This window comes from Papilio machaon, chromosome 5 (assembly GCF_912999745.1).
Source record: "Papilio machaon chromosome 5, ilPapMach1.1, whole genome shotgun sequence".
Taxonomy (NCBI): Eukaryota; Metazoa; Arthropoda; class Insecta; order Lepidoptera; family Papilionidae; genus Papilio; species Papilio machaon.
Genome location: NC_059990.1, coordinates 8,664,798 through 8,681,666, shown reverse-complemented (window position 1 = coordinate 8,681,666; position 16,869 = coordinate 8,664,798). Strand labels below are relative to the sequence as shown.

At 31.7% G+C, this 16,869-nt stretch overlaps 1 protein-coding gene across 1 annotated transcript in view; it reads left to right on the top strand.

The window, feature by feature from the left end:
- Window positions 1–16,296, top strand: part of LOC106710553 — a 37,222-nt gene extending 20,926 nt beyond the window's left edge. The window contains exons 2-7 of the mRNA XM_045677927.1: window positions 6,272–6,634; window positions 10,670–10,787; window positions 13,054–13,223; window positions 15,120–15,191; window positions 15,828–15,913; window positions 16,133–16,296. Of these exons, the coding sequence (XP_045533883.1) occupies window positions 6,272–6,634; window positions 10,670–10,787; window positions 13,054–13,223; window positions 15,120–15,191; window positions 15,828–15,901 (797 nt within the window). The 3' untranslated portion in view covers window positions 15,902–15,913; window positions 16,133–16,296. The remainder of the gene's footprint in view (window positions 1–6,271; window positions 6,635–10,669; window positions 10,788–13,053; window positions 13,224–15,119; window positions 15,192–15,827; window positions 15,914–16,132) is intronic.
- Window positions 16,297–16,869: the final 573 nt, after the last annotated feature.

Sequence of the window (16,869 nt, the reverse complement as noted above, 5' to 3'; positions counted from 1 at the left end):
CTCATTCCACGCTCGTTTTCATCTCACGAAACAACGATATTTTTCTGTACTAAAGCGCTACTTTGTTCCTCATTCGCGTTTTCACATTTAATTAATTAAACAGGGAAGCTGAACGAAAAGTTTGCGATACAATTTTTTGAATGACCTAATTTCGAAGAATATTTTGAGCGTGTTATTAACACGCTTCAATTGCATTTCTTTTCTTAACTGTACTGTTTTCTTGTTTCGTTTAAATTATACAATTTTAATACTGCCTTTTCATTAGTCGGTCTATTTATACAAAAATTAAAAAAAAAATCAGGTTTAAATTCTATTATTTAAATTCATTCAAGAGATTCAAGACAAGCGTTTTAATTTGAAGTCATTAAAAATACTTTTACTGAATTTAATAATTTATCATATTATATTTACTTTAAACTTCATTCGTCTGATTATTCTGAGAGTGATATTTAAATGCAATAAAGTAGCATGAGGTAAATATCTTTAATTAGATACGATAATCACTAGATGTATGATTTACTACGAGGCTAAAAATTTTATTTCATATTGATATAAAATACACAGATATCTAAAAAAAAACGACAACCGACGTTAGTTTAATAAAATAATAACATTATCAAAGCTTGAGAACTTAAGAGCATGCTCTAGTTGCGGAAACGCGATATCATTAGCCAACATTATTATAATGTGCTTGAGTCGCAAGACTTCCTGACGGGGGCTGTCGACAATGTCCCTCCACTTGTTTGAAATGCTCAACTCCCATCGTTGTTGTACCAAACGAAATAAGATAAAATAAAAAGCGATTGTGGAGAGTGAAGTTGTCCTAGTAACCAAACGTTGCTTGCTGAACTATTTGCCTATATTGTGATATGTGGTTTCATATTTGAATGAGACTGAAACGGTACTAAAATGAAACTATAAATAAATTTGAGATTTTTTAGGTAGAACTTTTGCACACTAAAAGTAAAGTTCATCGATTATATAACACAATTACCGTTAGAATATACCTTAAAAGATTTATAGTTACAACCTATTCTTGGTATGCCAACTATCAAATTGCAAAACTAGTTCGAACGAAGTTATCGAATTTAAACTATTTGCAGTAACATTTAACGCGGTTTAACCGTTCGGAATAGAGTCCGAAGCAGTTACCGTTTTATTAAATGGCTCGATATTCAAATGACATAGCCATTACGGCGTGCATTGTAAGCAAGCGGTCACGCACAGGCCTGAACAATGTTTAACTATCAATTCTGCATAAAGTATTTCGAACTATTGTACAGTCGTACACTGCACGTCATAAAGAAACGCAAAGCATGGAAATTCTCAGAATGTACTAAGGAATACTTAGGTAAATAGTTTTATTAGCAGTTATTTGTAAGCATCATGGATTAAGTTATTTATTAGTGAATAGTAATTTTAAACTCATCCATTAAAAACTTTATGCTTTTGAAGTTAAGGTTCATTAAAATCATCCTATAATTTAAAATGATAAAATTATAGTTAGTTAGCAAACGATCCTCTTTTCCATCTAAAGAGAATATCATTTCAAATGGAGATTTTATTATGGAACTAGTAAGTCCCGGCAAAGCACTTGTTAGAGGAACTCTTCGACTGAATTTGTTAGTATAAGCACCTTTTCCGAAGTGCGCAAACAGCTCCCTCATTTGCTTAATTCAGTTAATTGGGGCAAAGAAAAAGAAATTTCCAGAGAAGCGAGGAAAGCAAAATTTTTGAGCGAGCCAGAATGTCGAGAAGAAAAATTTAAATAATAAAAGCGGTCGACACGATAAATGACAGAGTAAAAGTGCGATCGTTACTGTCAGATGCATGTACCGTTGGCAAAGAAAACCCGTTATTAATAGCGCAGGGGCAGCTCGGAGGCTTCCGCTGGGAAATAATATATTGTGACCTTTTGCAATGACGCTACCGAAAATGTGGAGCTTGGCCATAGAATGCTTGACATGCTCGCTTCCCGCTCCGCGCTTTTAGCTTCAGATAAAGCCCATCGTCGCTATTTATACGCGTTTCAATTATAAGCTGAAAGCAAAAAGATTTAAATCATAAATAGTGGTTAAAATACGTTTATTACGTTTTTAAAAACACTGCTAAAACTAAATATTTACAATAATTATTTCATTGTAACATCTCGATATTAACTCATTGACTTCCCACGAGATTTTTTTTCACCTATTTTTGTCTAAATCGATAAAAGCAAAGGTCTCAGCGGCCAGTGTGCCACTTCTTTGACAGAAAGTAAAGTCTTTGAGATCGGATGCGTAAATATGCAACATTAAATTCGTCTTTTACACTTAAATTAGAACCAGATTTTCTACGCTGACCATAAATGTCCATCGCTATATATAAAATATTTATTCTACCCTAAACAGATCATAATTTTGAGATTGACAGAATTCTAGTTATAACATAATCATACCTCAGATATATTTAGAAGTTCTTCTTAGGTTTATCTTTAGAAATCCTTTAAATTTATAGCAATTTTTAATTTTTTGGTTAAGCGCGTAAGTAATATTAGCAATGTAGAAGTAAATGGTTTTGAAGTTAAATGTACGTAATCAATGGTAACGTGCCAGTAATTCCCGACTCCAATTTTAACTGAAGCACCTGCGTGCATCAAAAGCTCGTTACATAATCGTTCCCTATTTCATGTTCAATTACGATTATTGTCATGGAGCCTTAATTGTTTTAATCTTGTATCACTAATAGTTCGTATGATTAACCGTGGGTTTCTGAGACCGGAATCCCCGTTCGTTATCTCTGTTAAGTCAAAGAAAATTACAGGGATGACGATATGTTTTATACAGAGATGTTGGTCTTAGAAACTAAAGGTTTGATTGTAAATACTAGGTAAAGTAATAAAGGTCATTTAAAAACGAAATTAACAATTTCAGGCAACTTAATATCGTTTTAACATCCTACATTATTATTGTCTATAGAATAATGAACCAAGAAAGGAACCAAGTCCAACAAAAAAAAAATAAAAAAGGAAAAGTTGTATCGTAATATTCGCAATATTTTATATTATGTAGCCAAGGACTTTTGTCAGAATAAAGTATATATTTTTTTGTATTCTTTATTTGTGTAAAAGTACTCGAGAAGGTTGGTTGTGTAAAAGTCGGTAGTTGGAAACGTGTATATGTGTAGTACATATCTAACATGGCTTTCAACATTGCCCCTGGAGCTCGCTCAAAATTAAATATAAATAACATTAAGGGTTCGTGAGGTTAGGGAGTGGAATTAAAAAATAATAGTGCTTCGGGGGAATCGTCATGTCAGATTGAATAGAAACGCTTTTTAATATTATATCAAATGTTTATATCAATACAAATGTATTTATATATTTCTCACACAAAAAAGGGGTAAATTCAATTTGGAAATTTATCTAAGGAATGAAGGTTTTTTATTTCGTTTTCGTGTATTGTTAACAAATGTTTTTTTTTTTCATAGCTTGATGGATAAATAAAGATGTATGTATCCTTTTATATTTGAAGAATATTGTTAATACCATTTGATATATTACTAATATTATAAATGCGAATGTTTAGATGGATGGATGGATATTTGTTAGAAGGTATCTCCTAAACTAATAAATGGATCTCGCAGAAATTTGGCATAAATGTAGAGCACAGGCTGGAAGAACACATAAACTACTTATTATTATTATTTTTTTTATAATTCAGCGGAGACGGAGTCGCGGGCGACGACTAACGTTTAATAGATGTGTATCCTTATAAATTAATCGATGTTTTTTTATTAAAAACACAGGTAAAAAAAACCATTGCTACAAGTACAAACCCTTATTGATTACAAAGTAGCTTCGGTAGCTAATTAAAACAATTGCTTTTGTCACACCTGACACCTTTTGTCATTCGAAACCCGACAACTGCGGTGACGTAACTTACTATAATCCCTCAACAAAAATCACATCTGCAGTCACTATTCAGTATTGAGCTTAGCTGACCCACTAACATCACCCGAATGTGACAGGCAGTGAGATATTCGCCTCGTTAGTTGGAATTTTGAAGACTGCAAGTGCTCTTCAGGGATTTCCGTTCTTAGTATGATTTCAACGGATTTACTGTGACGTGTATTTGAAAAGAATATGTAATGATGGGTTGAAATAGTGTACGTTACTCTCACTCTTTATGAATATAATTATTTATGGATATGTTTTTTTACTCTATTTCTCCTGTTTTAAAGTTTTTCTCGGTCTTATCGGTCTAGCCCCTAGAAGTGGAGCAGACGCTACATCTCGCTGTAGTCTTTGCATTGTTCTTGGTCTCAATAAATATTTAATTATTAACGTTCAATATTTTTAACTGTTTTTTGTTAATTAAGTTACATATCTGACTTCGAAATGTCGATGAGTGCCAGTGGCATAATAATATTCATCTGATGAAAATGTTCTGAGAGCTTCCACCTTTATGAATTCGTTATTACAATCTATTCTCACTTTGTTATTAAGAGCGTTCATTGATGAAAATTTAAGTGCGTCTCAAATTTTTTAGGTCGAGCCTGCCTTTTAAGTAGGACCAAGGATGAATTTAAATAAGCTTTCAACAACATCGACTTGAGAGTTGCATAAATATTAATGTTCTGCGCATTGCAGGCTAATGGCCGAGGATTTTCTGAAGGCAAAACTCAATGAGAATAAACCATAGTGGAATACGACTTTAATGATTGGAAACCTTGAACATAATTGAAAATCAAGAAGAAAATTGAGTTGTTATTGATTTAAAATTTGAATCCCACTTGAAAAATTTAAAAACTTGAGAGGTGTCAAGGGACACCCGGATGGAACGAAGTTCCTTTCTATTAATTAGTGAAGGAACCAATGTTTATTCTATGAATAAAAAACTTAAGTTTTCACAAGAATTACATTTTATTTCTATGAATTTTCGTTATATATTGTCACGTCGTTGCCATGGTGAAATAGCGCTCATTTGTCGTTAACATACTTACTAAAGCAAAAAGTGTCGTGACAACTTTTCGTAAGACTTTTTTCCTTCTAGCCCCCTTTCACAACGCGCGATAAGGAACTTCGTTCCAAAAACTGCTATTTTTTTATTTTGAAAAGCAATTAAAAAACTCAAAATTAATTTACTCACCTTTGTTAAATACCAAGAAGTTTACATTTTTCGTATGTCAATTCCATTTTGACTTCTAATGAAGGAAAAATGTAGTTGTCTAAAAGTGTGTGCAGTAAAACGACCGCTGACATAGATTACATGTGTGTTAATTGTAGTTTAACCTGTTTCTTTATTTGAACAGCAAAATATACAAAAGTCATAGAGGTTAATCGGACTTGTAACCTGCAGATTCTAGTTTAATTCTTGATCAATGTATGGGTGAATTTCATATGTATTAAATTTATCCGACGTTCTTACATTCAAGATATCTGCGAATTAATTCAAAGATGTGTGTTAAGTCAACCCGCACTGAGCCAGCGTGGTTGACTAAGACCTAGTCATCTCTAACTTATAAAAGTGGAAGTAGACCTGTGTCCCTATATAATGACGTGTATAATATCAGTGGAAGACGTTAAAAATTTTGAATTATTAACAAAATAGTTGTTACTAATATAATTAATTTTTACGCTGATACTAACTGTCCATGAATATTAATTGTTTATATTGTGAGAAAGTGTTTTCCGTTGTTCGTTTATCGTTAATACTAGATTTTCCGATCATTATTGACGCCTCCATTAAGGCGCTGTCAGTCAAAGCGGGCCGTTGTTGTTTACATTAAAAAGTACCTTTTTTTCCTAAATTAATCACACTTTTTTCACATCTCCGCCCACTTCAGTATCAAAGAAAAAAATGTTTTAACTTTCAAAGACAATATCATTCATTTTTGCTTTCAAATTACTATAGAACTCTGGGTAATTAAAATTGTAATCTTAATAGAAATACAAATTAGTTTTTTTACATTTAAGAATGGTCATAAATTTTGGTAACTCTTAAGAACTTAATAAGTCGTAGTTTCACATTTTCGTTTGCTGGTTTCAAGTATAAAATGTGGTTGTAATACACGTTTGATATCTTGTAATTCACCTTGTATTATTGTATTAAAATTATATAATAAAACTAGCAGTCACCCGCGACCTCGGTCGCGCGGAATCAGAATAAAATCTTGTAAAAAAAATTCAAATCGGTTCTATAGTTTCAGAGCCTATTCAATGCAAACAAAAATACAATCGATTCTTTTTTCAAATTAAGTACAGTGAAAACACCTCTTTCTTTTGTTTCAGAATTAAACGCAGTGAAGATAGTGAAATTAGTAGTGCCAGAAATTATACAATACGGTGTACAAGACGCTGTGATCTTAGACTGTGATTACACGTACGGGAACGACACGTCCGGGCTAGTGGTGAAGTGGTTCTTTAGGAACAAAGCGAGGCCGGTGTACCAATGGATTGTGTCGCAGAAGCCGCAGGATATGGGCATATTGAGGGGTCGAGTCGATTTAACGTACAGAGCATCGAACGACCCATTAAAAATGCACAGAGCACTCCGCATAGTGAAACCGAACACAGACATTTCTGGTGATTACACTTGTGTTGTGTCCACTTTCATGGAGGAAGACTCGAGGACCAAGCAAATGGTTGTTTTTGGTGAGTAGCTTTCGATCAGAATATTTAATACTTTAAAAACAATGCATTGACTTAATTGTATTACACCGTAATATTACAAGTATTATAAATGAGAATGTTAAGATGGATGGATGGATGAATGGATGGATGTTTGTTTGAAAGTATCTCTAGAACCGCTCCATTTGGCATAATTATTAACATTGTTTGGAAGAATACATAGGCTACTTATAATTTTTTTTCAAATTCCGCGCGGACGGAGTCGCGGGCGACAGTTAGTACTTAAAATTTATTTTAAGAAGGCAGTGATACTTCGTGATTCTTTTTAGAAAACATTAATTATATTTTATTTTTAATTTAAAATGAGGTTACAATTAAAAAAAAATTAACTACTAGTAACTTAGAATTATAAGGAAAAGAGAAAATCGAAACTATTTAAGTTTAATTTTAATTTACATTTTTGAACTTTAAACTAGGCCAAGTGTATTTAAATACCGATAAGCTTTAGAGGGGCATCTGCTTCGCCCAGACATGCACCGTGACAGCCTTCCGACAGACTTAAGCTCGACTGAACGTTATGAGTGGCAAGCGAACGACGCTTTATCACTTCATATATTTTAATGCAAATTACTGAAGTGACAATTAAATGAGTTTCTTTTAATTTATGTAATTTTTAAGCATAAGTCAGATTAAGCGTTTAGGGTTGATAAGAAAACGTAACTCACGACTGTGACCCAGAGATGCAGAAACCACGGATCTCCATTCGGCGCGGTACAAAATTTGACAAATAATGTAATAAATTATAATTTTTGAGATACGCAGTTCATTAGTAATTAGCCGAAGTTCACTAGTTTTCCGAATGCCTATAAAAGTGTTCGTAGCACAATTCAAAGTTGAGCACTTATTGACTCGTATCGATTGAGACGTATCCGTAGTATATGACAGAATAATATAACTTTTTTTTCTGAAATCATACAAGTTTTATTCACACAAAACATCTGCTATCCGTTTCGCATCTTTTTTACGCTTAAAGCGTTCGTAAGGCTTTCGGGGAAATGAAACAAGCCCAGCTTATCTTCACAGATGGCTTCTCCAATCAAGATTGTTTTTAAATTAGGATCAATATGAACGAGATTGTCCCTTCGTATTGTACTAACAAAATAGAAAATCTCTTATTAAACGCCATTATCTAAGCTTTGAAATTGTTCGAAAATACCACGTAGGTAGTTATTTATCTTGAAATATTGTAACATTTCGTCCATCTAGAATATTTCTTTGTAAGATTTCCATGGCTTTCTATATAAACGTTATTGCATTCTTGATTAAAAACATAGAACAGTGAAATTACTTTTGATGCCATAAGAATAAACTAATTTCAACTAGATGTTTATTTTCGATGTTTTTAATGCTTTTGTATTTGTATGGATTTTCTCAACATTTAATATTGTTGGTGACTGCATTTATTATATTTATGATAATACGTTTTAAAGGTCGTCTGGAATTTAATTAAAGTAGACTATACTGTTAATGCTAAGTAGAAATTAAGCGAGAAAAAGATATAACTTCCAATTTCTATGTTAATGTTATTAAAGTAAGTAGCGATAGCCGTAGTAAAATGAAAGCGTCGGAAATACAAGTTAAAATCCATTTAATAGTTACTCGGGTTATCCAATAACACATTTCTTGAGAAGGGTTTAGCGAGGCCTCCGTATCGTATTGTAGGCTCGATATGGGTAAACTGTTCGTAGTGTAATTTAGCAAATTGTCTGCCTTTGAATTATATAGAGTATTCTATTCATTCGACAAAATTTCAACTGGTTTTTGGGAACGGTTACGAGTTTTGTTAGAGCTATAAAGTCGATCGATTGTTCCAAACTTACATTTTCTTTCGAGATAAGAACGAAGAAATCACGTTTCATTTATTACTTTTAAATATTTTATGGAAACAAGTTGCGATAACATATATCTATGGATCATAAAGTAACTTTAAGTTTTAAATTTTTTTTTACTTTTACCATGCCGTTTTTTGCCCGTAACTTCGTCCACGCAGAATTAAAAATAAATTTCTAGTAACAAATATAACCTATTTTATAGTGATAATGTAGTTTTCTAAGGGCAAAAGAATGTTTGAAACCGGTCCAGTAGTTTTTGGTTTTATTCGTTACTTATTTTCACTGTCTGTTAATGTTTTGATACTATTATTTTCACTGTCTATTTGCGAAAACTATAAAAACACAGTTTTACAGTTAAACAAAAAAAGAAAAAAAATGAAAATAATTGTAAACAATGAGAATTTGAATTACTATAAAAACTGAGACACACAGTATACAATAAATAACAAAATGTGGTGATAAAATATTAGTCAATTTCAATATAAATATAAACGCAAGCTAACCAAAATGCAGACATAATTCAAATGTGAACACCAGAACGTTATAACGAATCGCATCGTAGAACTCGGATAAGCGTTAGACTTTTAGAATACATTCAAATAAAACTTTAACTTTATCCAGAAAAATGTTTACGAGTAGGAATAAGATTCAAACTGCGAAACAGCGAGCTTACGAGGCGTTTCCTAAACCTTTTATTTAAATTTATATTATGTTACATATTGACGTTTTCTTACTCATTTTTATTTTTGATGTATGTTTAGAAGTAATTTTGAATTATGTAGTTTATATTATATTTAATATTAAGAAATTCCTCCCAAGTAGTGTTGGCGACAGGCAGGCGATCGGCAGTAAAAATTTAAGCCAAACCTTTAAGGTTTATAAAACCTTGTGTGCCGATCCTACCTGAGTGGAAAAAGGCCCGGAAGATGATTATGTTACATATTGATTTATATAGAGTTGAAATTTTTTTTTTGCATCAATTATCGTAATTCGAGATGAAAAATTAAATTATTGTCCAACTTATTTACAAAACTTTTTACAATTATATTAATACAATTTCGACACTTTAAGCGCTTTAGATAGTATTTTTGTCGTATATTAACTCCCAAGGAATTACTATTTATACAAGTCATTAATTTCGTTGTCCTTGAAAAAAAAAATATACAACCATATGTTTCTTGTACAAATATTTGGCATTGAATCTCCCGGTAATGTGGACAGTATCCGCAAATACCGGCAAACTATCCGGAGAGCAGGATCAAAGAGGTTTCACATCGGAAGTAGACATCCGTTTAGCAGTTGTCAATTAGCTTTCTACTTTAGGCCGCTTCGTAAAGGATGATTTAAACTTATAGCAAATAAAAAACTAAAGTTAAATTCAAATACTTCAATCAAAATATAGTTTTTTTTTTCAATATTATATGAATGTAAACCGCATCAATTGAAGTGAATGTAAAAACGTATTTTCACTTATTGTCGGAAATTTGCAAGCTTTGTGCCATTGAAATATTTATTGATTTGAATGTATTCAATCTATTTAAAAGTTTTTCAAACTCTTAGGCATGATGACAATGCATTGTCAATTCTTTCCCTAATCATCAAAATCATTTACAGTTTTATTATATAAAGATGTACTTTACCTTAAGTTCGTCCCCATACAACCATTCGTATCTCTATAATTTAATTAATACCAACCATGACATAAAAAACTATCATTTATACAGTTTAAATAGATTACGGTTGCATTTATTGAAATTGCACCTTCGTGCCTACGAGTTAGATGCATTTTGCTTTGTTTACTATAAATTGATGTCGTATAACTCCATTATATAAATATTTACCTAACGTTTCAATTGTTTGATTTAAAATGTATGGAATATTTGTGCAATAAATATAACGTTCCTTAACTTTTCTAAGAAAAGCACCAACTATAAAAATCTAATTTGTAATTTGTGATTAAGATTTTATGAATTCCAATATTGGAAGTCTGATAAGAAATTAAAAAAGAATTTAATTAGAAAGTCTGTTCGTTTTTATGTAAAGATAAAAAAGCATTGGGAAACTTAATAAGCGAGGGCAGTTGGGTGTCTTGGCACGCGCAGAGATCGTTACAGTTCATTAACCTCACCTGCCTTTACGGAATGTTCTTATAAGTATTATGTTACAGTGCCGGAGACAAACTTCCGCCTCATCCAGAACAAGACTGACGACGATACTGTCAACGTCATATGCGCTGCGGACGGTGCCTTTCCGGCACCCAACCTCACGCTCGCTACGCCAGAGAGGTAAGTGTTTTTATATGATTTTTTAATAACATTGGATTTTACTTCTGCATTGTGTTGTATTCTTGTTAAATAAACAAATGACTGTTGTTGATACATTCATATGAGTCGCAAATTTACCAGCGTTTAAGTCAAACGGATAGATAATATTTTGGCGTCTGATAATAAAGTAGCTGAAATTAAATAACGCTTCTATTTAAAAAAAAGAAGAAAAAATAATAATTTTGATTTAAATGTAAAAGTTAATAGAGCAGTGTAACGTGTCGAGGTCATATTAAATCGAAGACGTGTGCTCCACACAGCAATTGGCTTAGGGCAATTGCAGGTTATCGCGGCCGGCCTACATCGCGGCGTTCGCTCGCGTGATCTCACTTACTTTATTGCGTTGATTACGTAAGTAGCCTCTACACTGATGCAAATACGGTTACAACTTTACAATAAGACTGGCCATATAGAGTATAAATATGTTACTGTAGAAAAGCTGTCTTACAAAAGCCTAAAAATATAGTTACATTCGATTATAGTGTTGCTATAGGAATTGACAAAATGTATAAGAATGACACGTGACAGTGAAGTTATTGTCACTTCAATATATTTTTGACTTTTATAAGAGCGATACACTACTTCCATATCGTCGACATAACTCTTCATACCGTTAAAATTAATTGTTCTTCAAAATGCAAGAAAATATAGGAATTAAATAAATACTCTCAGCATTAAAATTCTTACTGTTAATTAATTGATCGTCATTTTTTTGTTAATTTCTGTCTTGTAATGCACTTTGTTTCACGGAACAAAAGACGAACAAGTGTATACACAATACTCAAGAGAAAGACAGAAAATTTTCATTGTTTTCCCGAGCACTTATTTCAACGTTATTTCGTACGCTTGAATATATTCTCGAATACATTACGCGGTACATGTTTCTTTGTTGTTAAGTTGCCCACTTTAGTGCGATATTTGTTTTAAGAAAGGAATAAAACTGTTATACATATACGACTTATACCCGAGCCTCGGGAGACATTGCTCAATTGAAATATGTTTTAAAGTTTTCTGGTTACTTGCTAAGAATTTTTTACATATAAATATTTATCTTTCTAAAATTAAAAAAAATTAAAAATACAATTTTAACTGATAATTATGATAAGATAATTTCGATACAAAGTTAATGAAAAAACAGAATTAAGTAAATGCATTTATCTAAAAAAGGATTCTTGTCTATTTAATGAAGTAGGTAAAAAAAACATTACTTAAATCATACCATGTGACCGTTGCATGATATATGGAATACTACTCACATTAAATATCATAGGCTAAAGTCGTTCAGGCACAAAAGGTCAAAGTTCAGCTGAAAGGTATTCAGTCTATTTTCAGCCCGTTTACAATCAACCTAACAAGCATATACGTGGATTGCGTATAACTATGACGTATACTTAAAAATATTGGCTCAACACAAATAGTCTTCCACGTAGACATTTCAGATTGAGCTTATTATGCTTTGTTACTTCGTTTTTAACTAACACTAAAAGGACAAATTTAAACACTCTTTCTCTCTCTTTGCCTAACTTGTATCTCACACGGTTGTGGGGTTAGCTTTCCTTATTAGTTTCTTCCACTTTGCTCTATCCTCGACATCTTCGTGTGAGACATGGTAAACCTAGAGCCAGGCCTATGTGCTTTAATAAATATGTAAATAGTATATACAAATGTGTAACATAAATCCTAGTATACTATAATGTATATAGTATTTTAAAAAAAGAAATATCATATTAATATCATGATACGTTTTGTACTTGTTTTGATATATCAGTGTAGAGATTTTACATCGTCTATTTATTTCTCGAAGCTTAAAGAATATTTGGCAACATTTCTACAGCTCAAGATTAAATCCGATTTAAAGCCACCACCTGGTGCACCTTACATAGACTTATTTAAAAGTATGCTTTTAGGCGAGATTCCGTTGCTGATGTATCTTTGAAATAAAATGTAATATTAAAAGAAAAATATTTTAATGTTTCTATTTTTTACATATAGATATTAAATCATCGACGAATTCCGTATGTTTGGTTTAAAAAATAAGTTTAAGGTTAGGTTTAAGATTTATTTTTATAAAGAAAATTATATTAATAAAATTATTAACTTTCGTGAAGCATTTTAATAAATTAATTAAATTTTACTGTATCTGTTTGGTTTATTTAAATACCACCAATAACTATTTTATAATTCTTTTTAAAATGGTGCATTTCTTATAAAAATATATTTCTTTTAGACGGCTGGATGGCGTATCCCATGACCTGAAGCTGGTGAATGGCAGATATTCGACAGTGGCGTCTGTGACATTACTCGACGCGGACCTGCCTTCCCCAGCTGAGTTCATCTGTACTCTTCGAATACCATTAGCAAAATATGCTGTAAGAAAAGAAGCCATTTATTACCCAGGTAAGACCGTGTTTTTTCCGAAATGTATACTAAACGTCAAAACGAAGTAGTGCATTTTAAATTGTTGTCGCTAAATAATTATAGCTAGGATTATCAAATAAAAAAATGTTTCAAATCTCTCATCATATCAACATAGCTTATAATTTTATTTATAACTAGCTTTTATCCGCGACTTCGTCCGCGCGGAATAAAAAAAATGCACACAAGATTAAAGAGTTCCTATGTCCATCTCCTAGTTCTAAGCTACCTCCCCATTAATTTTCAGCTAAATCAGTTCGACCGATCTTGAGTTTTAAATAGTGTAACTAACACGACTTTCTTTTATATATATATATATATATAAGATAATTATGTATTAATAATACATAACTTCTATCTTTTATAAATTTATTTTTGATCATGTTCATTTATTATACTAGTGAGCATTGGTGAATGCGGTTTAGAAAGCGTAATTATGAATATTAAATTTTGAATTAAAAAGAAGTTTTAATTCTTTTAACCACCTATTTTGTAATATAAATCGATAGATATTGCTGTTTACTTTTGCTATAAGGATTACTTTCTTGATCTTGCTTAGTTGTATAAACTTACGTAAATTAATAAACAAATTCATTATCTATTAAAGTTGCACTCTATTGATGCTAACTTATCTATAAATGTTAGCTTTATAGATTTATTTAGAACTAGCTGTTGCCTGGGCGGAATGATGTTCTATAATAAGTAGCCTATGTGTTCTTCCACACTATGTTCTACATCTGTGCTACATTTCATCAAGATCCATTGTGCCGTTCCGGAAATACATTCTATCAAACTACTATAAATACTGTCATAATATATAGAGACAGTTAAAATATACATAAGGTGGTTGTAGTGCTGAATAGTTGGATATAGTTTTAATTAAATATTTATTTATACTTTCCAGTTGCAAATTATAATTTTAAAACAACGTTAAAACATGTTTGAAATATGCAAATGCGTAATTTTAATTTCCTTGTTTAAACATAGAGATGCATTAAATTACTTGAGTATTTGTGTAGCATTTACCAGAGGAATAATTGTTGCGACTTTGTTAACATAATTTTGTGCGCTTTTTAATGGCGCTGAATTTGTTAGAGTGCTGAAAGGATAAAGCCCCGACGACATAAACAGAAAGCTGTTTATTTATTTAAAACAAGCAATTTAACCGCTTTATAAGTCAAATGGCGTCATTAAACCGCCGAAAAGAATAAGGCGTGCGGAATGTACATTTTTTTTTCTTTCCCGAAGGCTCGAAAATAACAATTTTGCAGAATAATTTGCGAAGGCCATTTAAGCTTTTTATCAACGGGAAGTCCGTGTACACAGCTATCTAAACAGGAGAAGCGAGATGAAACATTTCCTGCAGCATTCCCCGTGAATAATTTTATGCTCCGTTAACTTCATTTTATGCGAGCAAAAAAATCCTCTAATAGAAAATTAGTGGGTAAGGGAAAACACAAACACTTTTTCAAAGCGACCGCTCCTAGTCTTAATGAAAAGTCAACAGTGAACCAAGTCGAGCGGAATTTCAACTGAAAAATAATTCACGCTAATTCTTAATGTCAGAAGATTCATAATGCGGATAACGTTTTATTAGACGATGAAAAATTTAAATAGTCTTTTGCAAGCAGCCTTTTGTTATTTTTATATGGGGCATAATTAGAAAAAAGAATATGGAAATATCCAATGGTTAATTATTCCGCTTTACTTTATCTTATTTTTTATTTCAAATTATATGTTCCAATAAAAATATTTCTAGAGGTATAAAATTGTTTACTTGTTCCTAAGGCTCAAAGCCAAATAACTCCTCCTCCATCAAAAATATTTTAATTAATTACTTTTACTGTGCGTACTCAATCATTGTTTGATTGTTATCAGGGCCAATAAGTACTACTCCAGAGATGCCGACGGCTGCTGACATGCAACTGGCTGCGGCCGTAGGCTCAAAAGGTGAGTTAAGTTATGTAACATGTCAATACGACCTACATTAGTGAAAACGATCCTTATTTTAAAACAGTGTACAAATATTTTTTTAACTAAGAATCAATTTTAAATTAATTTATAGCTAATCTTAAATTGTGTGAATAATTAAATTTTATATATGCATTAAATAAATATTTGGGGTAAAATTAATTTCATTTAAATTGTTATCTTTGACAATACTAGCGAGCATTTTAATGAGGTTAAAAAACATATAGCAAGTTACACCCGTAGCAATTCGTAGAATATTATTGTGCCACGCGATCACATTGTGGTGATTCGTGGAAATGTTGTTTTTTTTTTTAAGGAAACTTTATATAAAATTATTGGATAATTAAAAATAATGACAATCTAGACTGTTATAACCGCTAATGATATTTTCTTATCTTTGAAAACCATTTCAGAAAATAGATTTAAAATTAGTCATTTGTCGTTTTATCGTTACCTTAAAAGTTGCCTTTAAATAATAATACATAACTTTTAAGGAACAACATTTACGTTTGAACCAGAACGCCTTAAGCAAAACCAATGCTACGTCTACGCCGTAGCCACGTAGCACCTGTGCATAGACTGCTATGTTACTAACGAACAAATTACATTTTCCAGGAGCGAGTACGTACACAGCGATGACGTTGGTGCTGCTGCCTGCATTGGCGCAGTCGATACTTTCTGTTAAGTGAACCGTCACTCAGGTAAGTGTTTCCTTTAAAAAATTAATGCAGTTTTTGTAAAATGATAGTATTGGAAGATCTAGACTTTTTGTAAATTAAAAGATTCGCCCTTAAATTGAAAATAAAATAATTTGCAACATAATAAGATATAAAATGAAATTTATTGTTAAGTATACAATTTATATAATTTTATATGCAAGTGATGTAAAATATTTACCTAAGCTATCAATATTGTTGCAGGTAGCATGTATAACATCGAACGCACTGAGTGATGTAGCAAGTGGCACCGCAGCTGTTCTAGTCATAACGCCCAAAGCTCGCACCATCCCTCACTCCATAACGGTGACAGCTAGTGATCTAACACTAACGCCCGGAACACACAGCCGCGATAGCGAGTCGAAATCGAAGCGTATCATAGCGTGTATCTTTATACAAAAACGAAGTTAAAAAATTACGCAGGGCTTGCTTAATATTAAATACGTGTTGGTTTAGCATGTCTGCATAAACAGTTCAGTAAGAGGAATAAAATCCGTTTACTGTTCAAATTCGCTTCGCGTCTGTTTCGATACGCTTTTGCGGTTGTGTGTTGCTAGCGTAATCGTAGATTCGGCTTTTTGTGTATTAACTAATTTGAGAAACAATAATTGCGTGTTACTGTTACAATAATACTGAATTATACATAGATATCTAAATGTACAGCTCTATTATATGAATTTTCATATTTCAGAATATTTTTCTTAACGTGAAATAAACTGTAGTATTAAATTGTAAATATTGTCCTTTATATTTATTGTGTACAGGCAATTTGATGGAATAGAATTTTGCAAAATTTTTGGCCTAAGGTTAATTATTTTTAGATAACATTGATGTGTTAATTAGATAATTATTAAAATTATTTAAATCGTAACCATAATATAGCACTGTTGCTAAATTGTTTTTAAAACATAGTTATTTCAAAATATAATTATATGTCGCCA